The sequence below is a fragment of the Squalius cephalus genome (genome assembly GCF_949319135.1).
Source record: "Squalius cephalus genome assembly, chromosome: 7".
In the NCBI taxonomy this organism is placed as follows: domain Eukaryota; kingdom Metazoa; phylum Chordata; class Actinopteri; order Cypriniformes; family Leuciscidae; genus Squalius; species Squalius cephalus.
This window is the reverse complement of record NC_137128.1, coordinates 24360436-24381296: the sequence shown is the minus strand read 5'-3', so window position 1 is coordinate 24381296 and position 20861 is coordinate 24360436. Positions and strand designations below refer to the sequence as shown.

General features: G+C 37.2%; 1 protein-coding gene across 1 annotated transcript in view; it reads left to right on the top strand.

Annotated features, from left to right (window-relative positions):
* dpydb (dihydropyrimidine dehydrogenase b) overlaps positions 1 to 20861 on the top strand; it is a 131649-nt gene that overhangs the window by 88260 nt on the left and 22528 nt on the right. Inside the window, exons 15-18 of the mRNA XM_079876608.1 lie at positions 1605 to 1673; positions 9092 to 9175; positions 17454 to 17574; positions 19548 to 19667. Of these exons, the coding sequence (XP_079732734.1) occupies positions 1605 to 1673; positions 9092 to 9175; positions 17454 to 17574; positions 19548 to 19667 (394 nt within the window). The remainder of the gene's footprint in view (positions 1 to 1604; positions 1674 to 9091; positions 9176 to 17453; positions 17575 to 19547; positions 19668 to 20861) is intronic.

Sequence of the window (20861 nt, the reverse complement as noted above, 5' to 3'; positions counted from 1 at the left end):
AAATTATACTGGCTCACATATTTCAGCTCTACAAACACACTCTCTGTGAGCCCGCGAGGCTCGCGAGAGTCCTGTAGCTGAAGAACAGACGTGGCTCGTAGAAAAAGATGCGACCCCGCCCCCTTCTCTTTTTTTAATTTCCTCACATCATCGCGTGATTGACAGTTTCCACAGCAAAGGGGGTCCCTAGAGGGCCAGTGTTGCTAGTGTTGGCGGACGGGCTCGGTTACCTCAGCACAGTGTTATTAAAGCGATAACAGGGTGATTCCTGTGCTTCTCAGAGACGCAGCCTGTCTTGCTCACTCTCTCTCTCTCTCTCTTTCGTTTTTTTCCCTGTCTGATTAGAAAGGAGTAGAGTATGGAAGCTTATTTCCGCACAGAATAAAAAATTAAAAAGGTAATTGCAAGTTTTTATCTCTCAATTCTCCACTTTTTTTTTAATTCTTTGAATTGCAAGATATAAACTCAGAATTACCAGTTGAGAAGAAAAGTCTGAACTGTGAGATATAAATTTGCAAAAAGTCAGAATTGTGATAAAAAGTCGCAGTTACCTGTTTTTTTTGTTTTGTTTTGTTTTGTGTTCACTTGAAGTCAGAACTGTAATATGTAAACTCAGAATTCCGAGAAAAAAGTAAAAATTTCAAGATCAGAATTCCGAGAAAAAAGTAAAAATTTCAAGATGTAAACTCGATGAATTTTTTTTTAAGAACTATGAGATGTAAACTTGCTATTATGATTATACGATTTTATATTAACTCTCAATTGTGAGAAAAAAGTCAGAATTGTGAGATAAAAAGTCTTGATCTCAAAACAATGACTTTTGTGGCAAAAACAAGCTTCCATAGTAGAACAATGCCCTGCATGTACATTCACAGGCTTATTTCTTCTCAAGCTCGAGTTTCTGCCAAATGCAAGACAGCAAAAAGAGCCGACTTGATGTTATATCACAGATATACACGTATGGAGACCCGGCCCTCAGTTATCCTCCTGACACCAATAAAACATCGACGCTGCTTTTCTAGCCGTGGTCAGTATGTGCGGTTGAGCGGAGCTCCCAGGGGTGAGCGGATGAGAGGAGGTGGGGTTAAAGCCGCTACAGGTCCCCCAGGTCCCAGCAAGATCCAGGATGGATGGACTCATAAACTTCAACACATGCTTTGGCCGCCAAGCATTCCTCCCAGCACCCTCTGTGCCGATTTGTTTCCCTTAAAAGCGCCCGGCGAGGATGAGACACGTGGCGTATATCTCTCCACTTTATGGTGCGATTACAGTGTCTCCGCATACAGAGAGAGTAATACAGCTAAATCCTGCCTTGCCACAGAGGAGCTGAATAATGCTGTCAGCGTGATGTTTTTATTGTTTTAATAATACGTGCATGCCACTGGGCATCTGCAAACGCACTGAATTATAAAGCTGCACAGTTTAAGGCAGGGTAATAGCTTTTGCTGTGAGCTGGGCTGTTAAAAAATGAAATGAATAAATGCGGATTAGAAAAACTGGCGGATTTTGTGCAAGCGCGTCAGGTGAAATCACACTTCATCAGTCATTTTCATTCTCTCTAAGTTTTTTTTTCTCTTCCTCACACTCTTTTCTTCTCTGTCTAGATTATCATTGCCAGTATTATGTGCAGTTACAACCAAGCTGACTGGACTGAGCTGGCAAAGATGGCTGAGGTAAGCCGCCATTCTCTTTGCGTGTTTGTCAAGTTTGCTCTGTTTGCTCCTTACACATCTCCCTACTTCTGAGAGTAATCAGGCTTATTGGAAGCATGAAAAGTAAATGTAACATGAATCCGTGAAATTAGTTAATGTTCTGAAGATCTTGTTCCTCAAGATATCCATTCCATTTACATGTTTGAAAGTCTGTTAATGTGAATTTTTTGTGAAGTCTGAATTTTTTTTTTTTTTTTTCTCAGCATATCACAAAAAGAAGCATTTGTTTATCACACGCATTCTCAACACAGTGACAAACACAGTCGCATCCATATTCATAGTGTAAAGCCTCATTGGTTCTGTGGAAAGAGGCTTTTACATTAAATTTGCATTAGATACTGTATCATTGGATTTCAGCCTTTCGGGTGACAGAAGCCAACTGTGCTCACAAACTGTGAATGAGAAGTTGTAAAACTTTATAAAATGTATGTTTGCCATAGCTGGAACAAACCTGCTTCCTCTATCATAACCAGACTGACCTTGACAGAGTAAGTGTGCTTTTATTCATCTAGTGGCTAAACAAAGGCTTGACTTAAAGACATAGCTCAACCAAATATGAACATTTGTCATCATTTTCTCAGCTCATCTTGGCATGTCTTCCTTCTGTGAAACACAAAATGAGAAATGTTGAAGATTGTACTTTCATAAAAGTGATCCATACAGCAATATATAATATGACATGACATGACATGTTTGGGCTCAGTATGACTCCAGTCTTCAGTGTCACATGATCCTTCAGAAATCATTATAATATGCTGATTTGGTGCTCAAGAAACATTTATTATTATTATCAATGTTGAAAATGGATTTGCTGCTTAATATTTTTGTAGAAACCATGATACATTGTCTTTACTGTCATTTTTAATAAATGTAATGCATTATTTCAAAACAAATCGTACATAGAATAGAATAGAATAGAATAGAATAGAATAGAATAGAATAGAATAGAATAGAATAGAATAGAATAGATGGCAACATTTTACAGTAAGGTTCCAATAGGTGACATTATTTAATTAATGCATAAACTGACAATGTGAAATATATTTGGTACAGTATTTATTCATCTTTTTTTTAATTTGTTATATTAACAGAAACAACTTTTCATTTTAATAATGTGTTAGTAAATTATGAAATTAACATTAACTAAGATTAGTGTTTTTTTTTTCATTGTTACTTAATGTTATCTGATGTAGTTAACTAATGTTTACAAAAGCAACCATATTGTTAACCATATATTAATGCCCTTTCATACCACGAACCATAACTATAAAGATAACGATAAAGATATAGTTCTAAAAGTTGTTCTTAATGTAAAAGAATAGCAGAGTTCACACCACAGCTATAACAATAACAATTCCAGCTGATGAACGATAAAAACATTGACAGCCAATCAGAATCCATCCTGCTTTAAAGAGCTTGAGCATTTAAAGTGACAGACAACAAAACTGCAGCGAGCTTAGAATAAACAGAACATACTGTCCGCTTGAGTGGATGCAAATATAGTTATCGTTATAGTTAGCGCTCTTGGTGTGAACAGGCCTTTACCAAAAATATTTTATAATGATTATTATTTGCCCTGTTTCTTTCACTGCTGTCTGCAACTTTAACTGAACAGACCTGCTGTCTGCAATGTCCAGTTTAGATCACTAGTATAAACCACTTTTATGATACTTTATAGCATTTTTTTTTCTTAACTTTAGTTTTCCACAGATAAAGATAAATTATATAGGTTTTAAACGAGATGAGTAGCCTAAATTATAAACCTATTTATATATATATGAGTGAACTATCCCTTTAAACCTAACAGGTTTTGACAGTCTGTTCCCTAATAAGACAAGAATGAAGCACCAACAGGGAACCAAGAGTTTCTTGTTTGACATGAGGGTTTCTGTAGACTGGCATTATTGCAGCCGACGTATGTGTGTGTCCTCGCTGGAGCTGTTTCCTTCTGTATGTAAACGGACAGGACCCTGCCATCACTAACACTTACTACTGCTGCTGCTGCTCTAATTGAGGTTTTGTACGCTCTTGTACCTTCCAGTTTAACTCCTTGACACCCTCACATACACACAAACACACACACGCACACACACACATACAAATACGCTCAACGATCCCACACACATGTTCGTTTACATTGAGAAAAACCCAGGAGAAAATTTGGCTCGTGCAAAGAGGAGGTTGGCGTGACGGTGAGCTTCAAGACGAATAAGGAAGACGTTTGTGAGGGAGTTTAGTGGGAAGTTTCATGTACAATCATGTAAGTCATTCTCTACTGTTCTATCATTATGACAATCTTCTTCCTCCTCAACAGTCCTGTGATATAATACACATTACAAAACAACCCACACGTTGGCCCTATTTACACATAGTATTATGATCTGTCTTGAATTCCGCAAAATAAAATGGTACAAACATCTTTCTTCCGATTCTATTAACCGATTCTATTAAGTGAGTCAAGGATATACAGTGCGACCAGCGTTGTCTGATTCCCGAAATGAATGTCTGTTATGAACTGATTCTTTTCAATGAATCAAAAACACACTCTACAGCACAGCCGGTATAGTCTCGTTGCCGAAACGAACGCCTCTCTTATGAACCAGTTCTTTGAATGAAAAGCCATAACAGTAAAGATTTTTACATTGTTCAGAAAATATTCTATTTCACATAAATGCTGTTCCTTTGAACTCTCTATTTTCTAACTTTCAACATTAATAATAGAGACTTGAGCAACAAATCAGCATGATTTCTGAAGGATCACGTGACACTGAAGACTGGAGTTACGATGCTGAAAAATCAGCTTTGACATCACAGGAATAAATTACATTTTAATATATATTAAAATAAAATATAATCTTACTGACCCTAAACTGTTGAACGGTAGTGTACATCACTTACTACATCAGATACTTTGTGTCATTGGACCATCTGTACTGACCCCTTGTGACCACCAGAAACTGATCTTAAAACCAGGAGTAAACAGTGTATTTTGCTCTGATTTTCACTGAATTTTGGCAGTTTGGAATTAGGATCAGGATTTTGATGTGTCATTCTCGCCTTTACTAAACACGCTGTGCTTTTATGAAACTTTCAAAGACACCGAAGATATGAGAGCTGCCTTTTTCTGTGGCGACGAAGCCTAACTTTAGCTGAGAGAAGAGTTCGAGAAATTTCTTAATGCTGGTCTTTAATTCATTCATTAAAGAAGTGCACTGTGTTAAAGGGCCCAACAGAATTGTCTATCAAAGGTGCCTTGATGTAGCTATGAGCTGGATTGGGCCGGGCAGCACGGCTTTGATCACACTGGAGTGGTTAGTTCTTGTCAAAGTTAGTGTCAGGTCTGATCAGTGTTTGTGTTGAAGCCTCTGGCTGTCTAATGGAGCGTATCCAGACACCCTCCACTCACTCTGTCTAACACACACACACACACACACACACACACACACACACAAACAAACAAACAAACAACATTTTTCAGAGTCCTGCAGGTAAGCCACAGCTTAAAGCCTGGTCCGTACGTGAAGACTGAAATCATCTGAGCTTACAAATAGAAACCTATAATAGATGCAAGTACTTATCTTCGTCTCGACGAGCGCAACAGTTGGCCTTTGTTTCCCGTTTAAGTTGGGAGCTTTGATGTGATGTACTTTTGACTATTTATGGATAATAGAAATCAGCTTTGAAGTTTTCTGTTGAATGCGGTACACAAAAGATCTTTCTCAATACACACATGCTCTTGTTTCTGACCATGGCATTGTTAGGATTCACAAATAGAATTACTTGAAATCTGTCCAAGGATGCAATCTTTCCCACAAAGTCGCAGGTGGAAAATGCAAAAAGGGGCCGTTGAATGTTAAGGTGCGTTGTGTGTAAATATCATCTGTCCTTGGTTGTGAATCTCCTTGTTGAGTCCGCCAACCTCTGGAAACAAAGAACTGCACAAGAACTGTTCATCAGGGGCTTTATAAATTTGGTTTCTGTGGTCATGCAGCTGCATACAAATCTAAGATCAGCACGAGCAACGGCAAGCATCAGCTGGAGTGGCGAAGAGCTCAGGAGCGGTGGAAATGCATTCTTTGATTAATCACTCACTCTTCACCATCTGGCAGTCTGACAAACAGATCTCGGACTGACGGGAGAATCTGAATCTGACTGAGAGGGCGACTCACATTCCCAACCTTCCACACATGCATGTTGCCAGCTGTAAAGTTTGACAGAGGAGGAATAAGAATAGTCTAGGGCTGTTTTTTCATGGTTTAGGTTAGCTTTTTTCCTTCAGGGATGTTATAACACATTCACACATAAATGTGTGTTTTTTGTGCACATATGCACATACTGCATGAATTGCATTAAATTGATCAAAAGGGACAGTATTGATCATCAACTGAGTATTCATCAAAGAATCCAGATTTTTTTTTTTTGTTTATCATTGTTTCCACAAAAAATATTAAACAACACAACTATTAAACAACTGTATTCAACATTGATCAAAAATTACAAAAAAAAAAAGTTATTGAGCACCAAATCAGCATATTAGAATGATTTCTGAAGGATCATGAAAATTCAACATTTAAAAAATCGTTTTTATATTGCTGTATGGACCACTTTTATGAAGTGTATGGTGCTTTTGTGTAATTTTGTAAATTCAGCTTTGCCATCACAATAATAATATATTTTAAAATATAAAAATTATAATATTTCATAATATTAGTTTTTACTGTTTACTTTTGGGTTTTTCCAGCCTTGGTGAGAAGACTTTCAGAAACATTAATAAATTCTCAAATGTTTGAATATTAGAATGTATGTATACTGTGCATATACAAGAGTCTACAGTTATTGACCGCAAACGTATAGTTTATTTTTTTTACTTTTTTTTTTTACTTATATTATTAATCAAAATTCAATATTCGCTCAACATCAGTACTGACCACAGTTATGTTCATGTGAATGCAGAAAGGAAACAGCCACTGAAAAAATTCAGCATTGACTGGAAACCCTTACCAGAGAAGTGTTTTATTGCAGTATAGACCAACATCATATTATCCTCCATCATTTGTGGAATGAAATGTTCACAAAGCAGATGTCCTCATTTTTTTTGGCCATATAATATAATTATGCAGCTTATATCTGCACACCTTGGAGTAGATTTGCACAATTCTGTCTTCTGCCTGTCTTGTCTGTCATTTTGTGTCTCTCAAACCCAGCCAAATCGCTCGCTCGCTTTCACTTACTATCCCTCTCTCTCTCTCTCTCTCTCTCTCTCTCTCCTCTCTAATGGCTGTCAGGCTTTCGGAAAGCCAAGGCTGTGTGTCTGAAGCAGCAGGTTTGTAGGGTGTGTAGAGGAGAAATGGTTCTGGCTCTCCCCATTTCAGTACGGTTCAGAACGGCCGCCAGAGCGTAATTGCCTGTTGAATGCTTTCCCACTTCCAGCACCCTCGCTCACTCACCCGCTCCCCATCCACCTGTGCTGCCTTTTTTCTGCTTTCCTTTTTATAAGACGACTCTGTGGCAGCTTTGACATGTCAAAGAGTTATTCTAGGTCTATTTTAAGAACACCATTTTATGCTTTTTGAATGCTGGGAAGTGCTCAAGGTGTTTTTTTCTTTTTGTTATAGATTTGTCTCTTTTTCTTTGTGCAGCTTCTTGGAGGCTCCTGCTGTTTTACATACAGCTGCCCCAAAAAGTATTTGGACACTTTATATAGTATAGTATATATATTAAAAATGTTTTTATGATCATTTTATTTTTGTTAAAGAAGTGCCCAGATGCTTTTTACGTCTTTATTTTGATCAATAGATATATTTTATCATTTTAAAATGGAAGAAAAAAGTTTTTTTGAAACATTTTGGTAGTGTTGTGCTGACTTTAAAGTAAATGTAATTTGGTTTGTTAACAAAGGACATTCATACACTGTGGGCCCTATCTTGCACCCAGCGCAATTGACTTTGTACACCGACGCATGTATCATTCCTGTGTTGCACCCGCGCACAGCGGACTTTTCCCTCCACAGACGTACATCGGTAAATTAAGAAATTAACTTGCGCTCCCAGGGGCGGGAAACACAAGTATCAAGTGCGAAACGCAAGTAAATTTTTGGGCGGGTCTTGGGCGCTGTTGCTATTATACCGGCGGGATAAATGACTCTTGTGCCCGACACAAATCTAAAATGGGTTGGTCTGAAGTAGCTTCATTATTCATAGGTGTGGTTTGGGCGTAACGTGAAATAAACCAATCAGAGCGTCATGTCACATTCCCTTTAAGAGCAGGCGCGCTTGTTCCATGGCGGATTGCTATTATAACGGCGGATTTGCCAGGCGCGTGCCAGGAGCGGTTCACAGCCAAGGAGACCGACGTTCTCATCAGGGCCGTAAAAGACAGAAAAGTGACATTGTATGGGGATGGGAGAAACCCACCCAAATTAGCTTCGGTTAAACAAGCGTATAAAAATTTGGGTAAATGTGTAAGCTAGATTTATACCTATTTTTTCACATCTTCATGGACACAGCAATGATTTCCCTCGTGTGTTAATATTTTTCCTTGTAATAATGTATGGTTTTCTAAAAATGAGAACTGCTGCATCTGTGTGTAGATGGCCAAGCATGCGCCCTTAAAATAGCATATGAATAACATGCACAACGCGCCACTGAATTGGAATTGTGGTGGAATTGTTTTCTAAACCTGCAAAATAGCACCAGGGAACGTTTGCGCCGGAACACGCCTCCTCTTTGCGCTGAACCGCCCCCGGGAGCGCAAGTTAATTTCCTAATTTACCAACGTGCGCCTGTCGAGGGAAAAGTCCGCTGTGCGCGGTTGCAAAATAGGAATGACACATGCGTCGGTGTACAAAGTCAATTGCGCTGGGTGCAAGATAGGGCCCTATGGCAGTTAGTGTTTGCGTTTTGTGATTGCTGCATCCATGTGTCGCATCCACGATTGCATGAGTCTCATCCTGTAAGTGTCTTAACCCACCTCCCTGCTTGTTTGAGTGGTCGGATTGCTATCAGTCTCAAATGCATCTTGGAAGGGCATTTACAACTGGGCTGCATCCAGAATCACATACTCTCTTGAGTAGGTACTTATTTTGAATAAGTAACTACTTCACAACCGCTATGTTCTATATATGAATGTGTGTAGTATGAATGTAATTCGGATGTACTACATTCACCATGCTTTCATTATCATGAGACCAGCATCAGTTACGTCGCTTCATGAATCCTCTCCCGTAGCCTCATGGGATAGTAAAGTGTCCATCTGTAGAAATCCATGAAGCAATCTTGTTTCCTTTGCATGAAATTGTGTCAGATTTCAGCTTTGGTCAAATGCAATGATTCTTATACTTATTTCATTGGTGTTTTCTTTGATTCTTCTGTACTCAACAGGACTCTAATGCAGATGCTCTGGAGCTGAACCTGTCCTGTCCTCATGGCATGGGAGAGAGAGGTATGGGACTGGCCTGTGGACAGGTAAGATTACACATACATAGCATAGCACCTCATTTCAGAAAAAAAAATCTGTTTTTATTAACTCATGTTGTTCCAAACCTGTGTGATTTGCCTTCCTCTGGAAAACACATTTGTGACCCTGGATCACAAAACCATTCACAAGTCGCACGGGTATATTTGTGGCAAAAGCCAACAATACATTGTATGGGTCAAAATTATCGATTTTTCTTTTATGCCAAAAATCTTTAGGAAATTAAGTAAAGATCATGTTCCATGAAGATATTTTGTAAATTTCTGTGTGAGTGCAGCACAATCGCGAACATAAATGGACAACTTTAAAGGCTATTTTCTTAATGTTTCGATTTTTTTGCACCCTCAGATTCCAGATGTTCAAATAGTTGTATCCCGTCCAAATATTGTCCTATATCCTAATAAACCATACATCAATGGAAAGCTTATTTATCCAGCTTTCAATGATGTATAAGTCTCAATTTAAAAAAAAATTACCCATGTGACTGGTTTTGTGGTCCAGGGTCACATTTATAGACGATATGATATCTTTGTGTGACTGAAACAGACAGAAATTCAAGTCCTTATTCTCTTAATATCTGAATATGTTACCTGCCATAGATCTCTTTCATGAGAAAAGTAGGAGCGTCCTGTTTGTGAATGAACCCATTAAAATCAGATCTTTAAAATTAATCAGTTGATATTAGGGCTACATGATTTGGGATAATATTAATAATTATTATCATTATTAATAAACAATATTAAACTACATACGAAATATTGCTATTGTAATATTTTACTCCAAAATAAGAAATCTTTAAGAAAAATTATGTAATTAACTGTAACTGTAAAATGACAATACTATTTATGATATTAATATACTACGCAGGACACACACACACACACACACACACACACACACACACACACACATATATATAATTAAATATATATATATATACATACTGTACGCAGCACACACACACACACACACACACACATGTGTGTGTGTGCTGCGTACAGTATGTATATATATATATATTTAAATTATATATATATATATACATACACACATCAAAATGTCTGTATGTAGATATATAATTTAAATGACAGCCTTTGCGATTTGTGAATCGCACTGTATCGCAATATTAATTTTCTTTTGATTAATCGCTCTGCCCTAGTAGATTTGGTTAATAAAATTGGCCTGAATGATTAGCTCATGACTCGAAATGATAAGGTTCTTCCACTGTAAAAAAAAAATATTTTAGAAAGATGTAAATAAAACAAAGATGACTGGAGTTCGTTTTACAAGAAAATACAATTTTAGACTTTCAAATTTAAAAATTCCACATTTATTTCAGTGTTACTTGGCATTTCTTGTGCAATTATTTGTGAAATTTACAAGCAATTTGTAAAGAGTGAATTTTTTTTTAATTTTTTTTCAATGTAAATCCTCAACCTTTTTCTGTATAAGGTCATTTTTTTCTGTTGATCTGGTAAATGGTCAATGGGGGTCAGTGAATAACAAATTTAAGTTTGTTCCTCACCAAAATCGTTTGACTTGGTATACAGCAGATGATAGGAACTACTTTTATGATGCTTTTGCATCCTCTTTGAGGTATAAAAGCTTAATTTTCCCACTCATTAGAACTGCATGAACGTGAAAAACTTTTGTGTTCTAAGCAAGCGAGAAAAGTCATATTCAGTAAAGACAGTGCTGGGAATTTATTCAGAGCTTTTATCACTTCTCCTGCGAAAACATTATCGAGGAGATAGGAAATCACAGGCAGACGGGACGGAAGATGAATCTGGAAATGGCACGAGTTGGACTCAAACTCAGGTGACCTGCAGAAGAGCCACTTCGCATTGGTGATGGAGCATGTGTGCACCACATCTCCGCTCCCAAGCTGTGTGTTTTTCAGCGGGGAGATCCTATAAGCCTCACAAGACATTCAAATGCAGAAGAAATGGACAGAGCGGGTCATAAGGAGGCATCTAATGGCACCTCATTCCTCTCCATCTCCCTTCAGCTTCGTTATGGTTGTGAGGAGAGCAAGAGCTGTTTCCCCCCTCAAACAGGACACAAAGCCATTGTGCTCCTGCGGAGACTCTAAACGAGCCCTGCGCTACCTCACACACACACACACACATATATGAAGCTAATCACAGCCTGCTGCCTCCTGGCAGCTAACCTCTGTGTGAACTAACGCAAGGCAATATCATTTAATCACACTGTTTGCCACACGCTCTCTCTCTCGTGCTCTCTCTATTGCTGGCTTTTTTCCGTCTGTCTGTCTCTCTCTGTCTTTGCTTCCTATTTATTTTTCCCTCTCTTGATCACCCCCATCTGTATGTTTCTGTCTCTCCTGCTTCTGCTGTGGGGAACAGGAGGAGGTCTCGTTGATTGTATGAGAATAAGTGGGAAATTGTGCACCGGTACAAAAATGTATGATTGCAGCCCCATACTGTTGGGTATTTAATCAGGGAGCATGGCCCTCTCTTTGAACCCTGGAGCGTACGGCACACTGGGCTAATGCAGCTCTATCTGGACACAGCACTGTCGGAGGGGAAACTCATTTACATTTTACAAAGACAGAAATCAACTCGCAAAGATGTAAATATGCTAATGCTAAACAGTTTCTCTCTCCGTACGCGGATGCTGGAGAACTTCAGGAATCTGAAGCGATGCATTGTTTCGGTTGAGGCGTCGCTGGATTTCTCTTTTTATCTGAACTACGTATTGTTCTGTACTAGAGTCTGTTCATGATTTTTGGCAAATGTTTGTGCTACAGCTTTGAGTTACTGTGGTCGTCATGTGTTTATCACTGATTCTTCAGACACAGAACAAAATATGTTCAAATTTACCTGTTATTAGTTTTAAAAATGGTAACATTTCCACTGTGTGATTAATCATAGATGATCACTGGAATGCTCTAACACAGATGTACCATTTTATTTTAATTTGATCAAAATTAGGATAAAATATTAGTACATTATGACTCACATCCTTTAAAACCATATATTATATTATATTAATTTTGTCTTTTAATAAGGTTACTTTATTCTGACAGAAGGAAGAGTTTAATGTAAAAGATTATTAATTTAATAATATATATTTTATTATATAAGAGAAAAAGCGCCAACATGGATCTGGGAATCTGAAGGATCTGGAGAGATTCTGTGTGGAGGAATGGTCTCTGATCTCATGTCAGGTGTTCTCCAAACTCATCAGGCATTATAGGAGAAAACTCAGAGCTGTTATCTTGGAAAAAGGAGGTTGCAAAAAGTATTTAATAAAAGGGGGGAAATAATTGTTCCCAACGTGTTTTGGAGAAAAACATTTATTTCATAATGTGATTTTCCCCCCACTTTCAATTATTTTACTTCAGTGAAAGGTTAGATTTGTTCAATTATTTTAAATAAAATATCAACATCAAAATATTAACAATGCAGATTTATTTTTTACAGCCATCTTTGATCATATTTACCAAGGGGGCAAATAATTCTGACAAGCACTGTAGATATATAGATAGATAGCCAGGCAGGCAGACAGATAGATAGATTTTTTGATTGTGGTGATAATTGAAAACATCCTGTAGTTTCAATTCATTCAAGAGGTGAATGCTTGACTTGTCAATATTTATAATAAATAATTGTCACTTTTTTGCGTCTAACACTGTTAACGATGTTGAGTTTATAGGCAAGGCCAAAACACATTTTTATGAATCCAAAATAATTATTTTGATACACATACTTCCGTTTCTTTAGTTTTGTAGCAGTGCTCAGGAATCAGTGATTTGACAATCACCACAGCTGAAGGAGCTGTCAGTGGTGCTGAAAACAGTCATACAATCTGCAGGACAAAGTACTTTCCCTTCCTGCTTGATTTATATTTATAGATCCACCTTACATGTGATATTGTCAACATATGGACAACATATTGCGTCTGTGCCTTACTTTACACAGCCTGTGCCGTGTTTCAGATGGGTTTGAGTCCTGAGCTTCATATATTACCTCCGCAACATATTCATTGATCTTCCACTGCAACTTCAGTTATACCATGTGTGTTTGCCCATGTTTTAGAGTCGGGTGTGTGTGTGCGCGCAGTGAGTGATCCCAGGCTAGGATTCAATGCCCTCTCCGTGAGATTGATGCATCTCATAAGTGTCCCTATCCTCACCGGAACTAGTTCTTCCCGGATTTCGAGGAAAAGGGTTTCAGACACGTCTAGCCAGAGGTGCCTCTCTTCCTGCATTCAAAGCACCAGCGAAGCGCGAGCCCTGAGCTCAGAGCCTTGAAAGCCAAGCTTACGAACACTTGTCAGCCAGAGGCCTTTAATAAGCTGTCATAGGCCTTCCCAGCGCCGCTGAGCACCCCTCTGCGAGGACATTAAGTTCTTACAAGCAGCATCTGTTTCAGGGCCAGGCGCCTGCCTCTGGCCCTAGCGCTCCGCTAATGCTTTTCTACCTTCCCTTGACCATGCTCCCTGCTGTTAGCCACTATGTTTTAGCCCCGCCACCAGTGACCTATGCACAGATGGACACGCACACACACTTGTTCTCGCAGACATCTGCTGGCCAGCCTCCATTATGCTTCTGGAAATCTTAATGTGCTCTCAATCTCCTCTGCGAGCCCGAAGGTGCTGTTTTTTCTCCTCGCTCAAGCATTTCATTCCTCAGGCCGCTCGGGTCCCTGGCGCTGCCATCCCTGATCACCCTGTCTCCGCACAGTTCTCTTTCCCTCTCTTTTTGGGATTTTCTGTCTTCTCTCTATGGACCGTAGAACATTCTGGTTGCTACCCTCTGACAAGATTTAGTGTGTATGTGTGTGTGTGTGTGTGTGTGTGCGTGCCTGTATGTGTGTGTGGTTTGCCAGCCTTGTTATAAATGCTTGCTGCCCACATCCCTCCCACGGCCCATACTGGTGGCTATTTTCCTCCAATGCACCACATATCATCCCCTCATGTTCCTCGGCACACTTGTTCAGAGTAGGCCTGCACAATATATCGAAATAAAATGGCTATCGTGATATGGCTTAGTGCAGACTGTGATTTAATTAAATATATATATATATATATGCGCTACTGACAGTTATGGTGTTATTATTGAGAGATACCAGGGTCTGTGGTTCAACCATTGGAGAAAGCATAACAGCCAACCTGGATCGCGCATGCTTTGATAACCAATCACATTACAGCCTTGCCATTCATTTCTTTGAGTTGTACGACAATCACTGTTTGCGGATACCATCAAAATGAATGAGAAACACCGTAAACTGGATCCTACCTGCCGCAAAATTGTATGCGACTTCTCTTAAAAAACAGCATTTTTTTGGAGTAAACTCTAAAAATAGATCAATCCAAAATGTATGTTTAATGGAAAACATGCTGAAGATTAGCCGATAGGCTGTCGATTCATTAAATGATAAACTGTTTTCCCACTAAAGCAGTTTGTTCAGTGTAGTGAAGCCTCTCTCCATTGGCATCCATTCAAAAAATAAAAAATAAAAACAGCCTCTGGTCTCCTTCCTTGGGTACTGAAGCGTTACTTTTTTTCCTTTTTTTTTGCTAACCTTGGAGGCCTGCCTTAAAGCAGCTTTGCTACTGACTCTAGATTGGCATTGCTCATCCAAATCATGCATCCATTTGTAACCTGACAAAATAAAAGTTTGATGGTTTAATGTTTGAAATAACTTGGAATTAAGATGGAAATATTTAGTTAGTACGATATAATGATTTTTATTAAACACTCAATTTTTTTATTTGAAAATAATCGCAATATATATTGCGTAAAAAGTAAATATCGCATTGTGAGTTTTTTCCAATATCATTCAAGCGTTGTTCGCTTCTCATGCCATGTCAGCGTCCACCATCGGCTTGTCGTGTTCAGACCGCAACGTCTTGAGTCAGAAACTATAGCTGGAGGTTAAGATCCACAATAAAGTTTCTTGTGCAGAGTGCGGCACAGAGGCTGCGTTTCAATCAAACGTGATGGGCTACAACAAGTTAGACAATAGGGCTTTTCCTCAAAAGCGCCTCATTTCTATCTCTTTGTTTGCTGCTTTGTGCTCATCCCTTTCCTTTCACTCACTCTGACACTTTTCCGCCAAAAAAGGAAAGAAAAAAAACATAAGAAAGAGATGTTTTATGGGCCCACACATGCTATGAACAAACACGCTCATATTCAGAGGAAAACAGAAATGCCCCGAAGCATCGCATTTCCAACAGATGTCTGAGGAGCCCGGAGCCTGGTACGACAGAGGCACATCACATTTCCATTTGGCACATCTCAGCCGTATCTCTGAGTTATGACAGTTTGCGCTACTCTCAAGATGCGCGCCATTCAAATCTCATTCATTATGAATGCCGGTGATTTGGAGGACTGCCATCACGTTGCTCTCCAGAACCACAGCACTAACAGAGGAGGAGATGCGGCTTCACTATAAAACACACTTTATTCTGCTCCAGATGTTGCTGGAGATGGGTTATTTTCCTTCGTTTAAAAGTCCTGAGGGACTCGAGCTGTATCCGATTCAGTGTTTTATTTCTGTATTTCTCGTACTTGCAGGACATTTTAGCTAAATTTGACTTTTTGCACTTACAGTCTTGTCGCATAAAGGAGAACCAGTGTTCAAATTACAAGTGGTTTAGAGGAGGCCAAGACCCCCCATTTTCATTCATAATCACACCTAGTTATCTCTCCAATCAGGATGGGAGGTGGCAACCCAACCGCACCTCGAAGTGTCATATAAATTTGTTTTTACAGCAGGTCGTAACCTCCAAAATGTCAGATTGAAATTGATTTAAAAGAAATATTCGAAACGTCACAAATAATGTCAATGACAATAGCAAGGTGCAGTGCTATATAGAGACAAATGCATTATATACACTACTGTTCACTACCAGGCTCGGTAAGATTAAAAAAAATAATAATAAAAAAAAAAAAAATTCTTTATACATTTTTTACAGCAAGGATGCATTAAATTTATCAAGAGTGACAGTTAAGACATTTATAATGATACAAAATATTTCTATTTCAAATAAATGCTGTTCTTTTGAACTTTCTTTTCAAAGAATCCTCAAAAAATGTATTAAAGTTTGCTCAAAATTACTATGCAGCACAACATCAACAAAACACAAATCAACACAAATATCAACATTGATAATAATAAGAAATGTTTCTTGAGCAGTAAATCAGCATATTAGAATGATTTCTGAAGGATCATGTGACACTGAAGACTAGAGTAATGATGCTGAAAATTCAGGGTTACATCACAGGAATAATATTATATATTATAAAAATATATTAAAATAGAAATCAGTTATTTTAAATTGTAAGAATATTCCACAATATTACTGTTTTTACAGTATTTTTAAACAAATAAATGCACATTTTTGGTGAGCATAAGAGATTTCTTTCAAAAATGAAAAAAAACTGACCGACTTTAAACTTTTGAATGATGGTGTGCATACTGGATATAAAAGAATATAAGATATGGGGTGATCGGGGTTACTTGTCTATTAAATGTTTGTAACAATAGTAGAAGGTTGTTACATTTATTCTAATTTAAGTTTTGTTTCAAACAAACATACAAAATCACTGCTAGAGACACATTTGTGTAACTGGACTTGACTGCAATCCTATCAGAAAGGTGCACAAGCAATATACTTTGTTTTAATCTAAATATTATATCTCTATATATTATTTTTGTTGCTTGCTGAATGACAAGGACATGAGAGACCTGAGCTGTTCTGGGGGAAGGGAGCGGGAAAAGGCAGCCGCATTAGTAAAAAAGCAACATGAAGGCAGCGATGTGTTTCAGACGACATGCTCAGACACAACAGCGTTTTCCTCCCTGGCCACATCTGAGAGAGTTTGTGAGGGGATCGCTAAACCATTTGGAGTCCTTGGTGTGTGTGTGTGTGTGTGTGGGCGAGCAGCAGAAAGAGGGAGACTGAATGTGAGTGAGGAAAAAAAGAGAGATTGAGAGAAAACACATTTTGAACATTGCCTCTGTGCTCTGTGGCCAGTGTTCGGCGAATATTTAGGGCAGCCTTGCCGTTTTAAAATGGACCAGCAGATGAATGTGAATGAATGAGATATGCACCTCAAATGTCCTAGTTTGTGCTCTTTGTCGTTTTGGGTTTGACAAGTCTCTGAGTCCCTGAATTAACAGCAGGAAGTTCCTGAATGTCCAGAATGAATGCCAAAACAAGTCTTAAATAGCATTTTCTTTCTGTGATCTACAGAAGCCTGTAATGAAATTTGACTCTTCATCCCCATCACTCTAGGACACCGAGCTGGTGAGGAACATCTGTCGCTGGGTCCGAAGGGCCACCACCATCCCCTTCTTTGCCAAGCTCACACCAAACGTCACCAACATTGTTGACATCGCCAGAGCTGCATATGAGGGTATGAGCAGCCTCACCTACACACACACTACATGTATATTTATACACACTACCGATCAAAACTTTTTTTAAGAAATATTTTATGCTCACCAAGGCTATATTTATTTGATCAAAAATACAGTAAAAACAGTAATATTGTGTAATTGCAGTTAACGTTATAATAATAACGTTTCTATTTGAATATATTTTAAAATTAGTAATTTAAAATCATTTATTTTTGTGATGGCTTCAGTGTCACATGATCCCTCAGAAATCATTCTAAAATGCTGATTTGATACTCAAGAAACATTTCTTATTATTAATATTAAAGTTAAAACCGGTTGTATTTTTTATGATAGATTTTTTTCAGGATTCTTTGATGAATAAAAAGTTCTAAAGAACAGCATTTATTTGAAATAGAAGTATTTACTGTTACTTTTGATCATCCAGCCTTGCTTAATACATTTTTTTATTTATTTTGATTTGAGATTCACCGATATGAAAATTTTGGCCGATACTGATAACCGATAACCTTTTGTATTTGAAAGCCGATAACTGTTATATTGGCCGATAAATCTAAATCTGATTTTTTTTAAATCATTTTTAAGAGTCTGATTAAAAAAAACTAAAATCTCACCATTAAAAGCCATGACTCAAGCACACAATTATAATGTTCTCATTATAATTTTATGTAGCCTATATGACAGACTTGCGCTGCACTTAACTTTATTTTCCTTTTTTTAAGTGATTTCACTCATATTTTAAGCAATTCAAAACCATCATGGTGAACAGTGCGCATCTGAACTGTCTCAGCTGAAGGAAATAATCCATTATTTATCAGCTTTAATATATCGGCCAAATTTGCTCACAGAGCATATAGCGATAACATTGAAAATTAGTATATATCGGCTGATACCGATATGGTGGCTGATATATATTGTGCATCCCTAATTTTAAAGTATGGCCATAAAATGTGGAGAGAAAAAAAAACATCTATTTGAAACAGAACTCTTTTGTAACATTATACAGTACATGTATTCAATGTCACTTTTGAGCAATTTAATGTACCCTTGTTGAATAAGTGTTAATTTCTTTGAAAAACAAATGACTGACCCCAAAACTTTGAACAGTAGTGTACATTCAACAAGTCAAGTCACCTTCATTTATATAGCACTTTATACAATACAGATTGTTTCAAAGCAACTTTACACTGAAGTAAATTCAGTGTTGATTCAGTTTTGTTGTAGAGATCATCAATTATTAAATTAGTTCATTTCATCTATAAAGCAGTTGTGCAAAAATATGTCATAGTCCAGCACAGTTCAGTTCTCATACAACAGCGTCAGTGCAGTCAGATAAATAATATTGTTGAATATTAAGAAAAATGACCTAAAATGACCTAATCAGTCATTTTCAAATGACATTTTCATAATCATGACATTATAATTAGGACATGCATAATTATTCTACTTTATTCTGTAATAGATGTTCATATATTCCATAGAATGTACAACGGTTGTATCTGTGTGTACAGACCTAAGTGGTAATCAGCAAGAGTAAACGAAGACGTTATCCCTGATATTCAGTTCTGCTTACTCGTGCTGTTTATTACACTGCAATTAAAGTAATTTAACCCCATCATTCATTCTCATTCATGTCCTTTACAATAGAAGAATGAGAGGATGAAGTGGACATTGTACAGTGTAGGCCAGTAACCTTTTTAAATATAATATTTTCTGTGTATTGATTTACATTCAATTTGTTCTTTTATAAATCTTGATTTGTTCCTGAGTAATATGGGATAAAATCCATAAAAATTAGCATCAAAATCTAATCATCCATGCATTTATAAATGAGACCCTGGTGAGGTGATGCTGATCTTTTTGACAGGGTTACCAAGAGCTGTGTATTCATATGTTGCTACATTACTGAAACAGCTTCTTCAACACAGTGTGGCTGGTCCAGGCTTTTGTAAAAACCTCTGGTTGTTTGTAGGCGGGGCAGATGGAGTCACAGCCACCAACACCGTATCTGGACTGATGGCTCTCAAAGCCGACGCCACACCCTGGCCTGGGATTGGCAGAGGCGCGAGAACTACATACGGTGGCGTTTCTGGTAAGAGAGCGAGAGAGAGTGTGTGTGTGTGTGTGTGTGTGTGTGTGTGTGTGTGTGTGTGTGTGTGTTGGATGCAGAGATGTCTGGGCTTGCTCTGGTCAGGTCCTGCCTGCACAGACAGATGGACTAGATCAGGTGTGAAAGTACTGGGCATGCTCTCTGCTCTCTAGAAATGGATCTACAGTGTGGGAGGCTTATAGTAAAAATGACATGAATTCAGCTTGAAGTACACTGCAATAAAATCATTTTGTTAATCAGTATTTTTAGCTTATTTTGCCAGTAAAAATATTTTTTAAAGATATCTTTAAAACAAGGTAGATTTACTTGAGAAGCATAATTACATATTATTCAATCAATTACATATTTATCAATTAAATATGAAATAATTTAATTTATAAATTCTTTTTAAAAAATTATACATTACTGGAAAATAATTTGTTCTTGTTTTAAGCATAATTTCAACAAAATTGTGTGTGGCTTATGCTTAAAGCAAGAAACATCTAAACAGTTTACCAATGGGGTAAGAAACATAGCTAAACTTATTTCAAGATTCAAATTAGTCTTAATTCAAAACATGCTTTAATATGCCAATCGCTATTTTTTAATTAAATTAAATTAAATTTAAAAAAGTATGAAAAAATCATTTAAAAACTACAAATAATGCTGTTTTAATTAATAATAATATATTTTATACATTACTGGTAAATAGTTGTTTTCTTGTTTTAAGCATAAATCCAACAACATTTTGTGAGACTTTAAAAAATAATAATAAGGAAAATAAACTTAATTTAAGATTCAATCAGGATTTTGTTTTTCCAGTAAAAATATCTTACTTAAATATCCATAAAATAGATTTATTTGAGAAGCAACATTCAATTAATCCTATCATAATCAATAATGAAATTATTTTATTACATACATTTTTATTTTATTACATAAATTATTTTTAAAATTAAATTTAGTGAGGCTTAAAAAAGAATAGAAAATAGAAAAGAAAACATGTTTTAATATCTTAACACAAGTAAATTGATCTTTTAATGATTTTTAGATATTTTTACTGATAAACAAGTTTTATTTTTTTTTGCGCAATAGTGTAATATTATTGTACATATATCACTGCAAATGTGTGTACACTACAGTCAAGGTTATACAAACAATGTATGCATTTACAAATTGCTTGTATTAGTGTTCGGA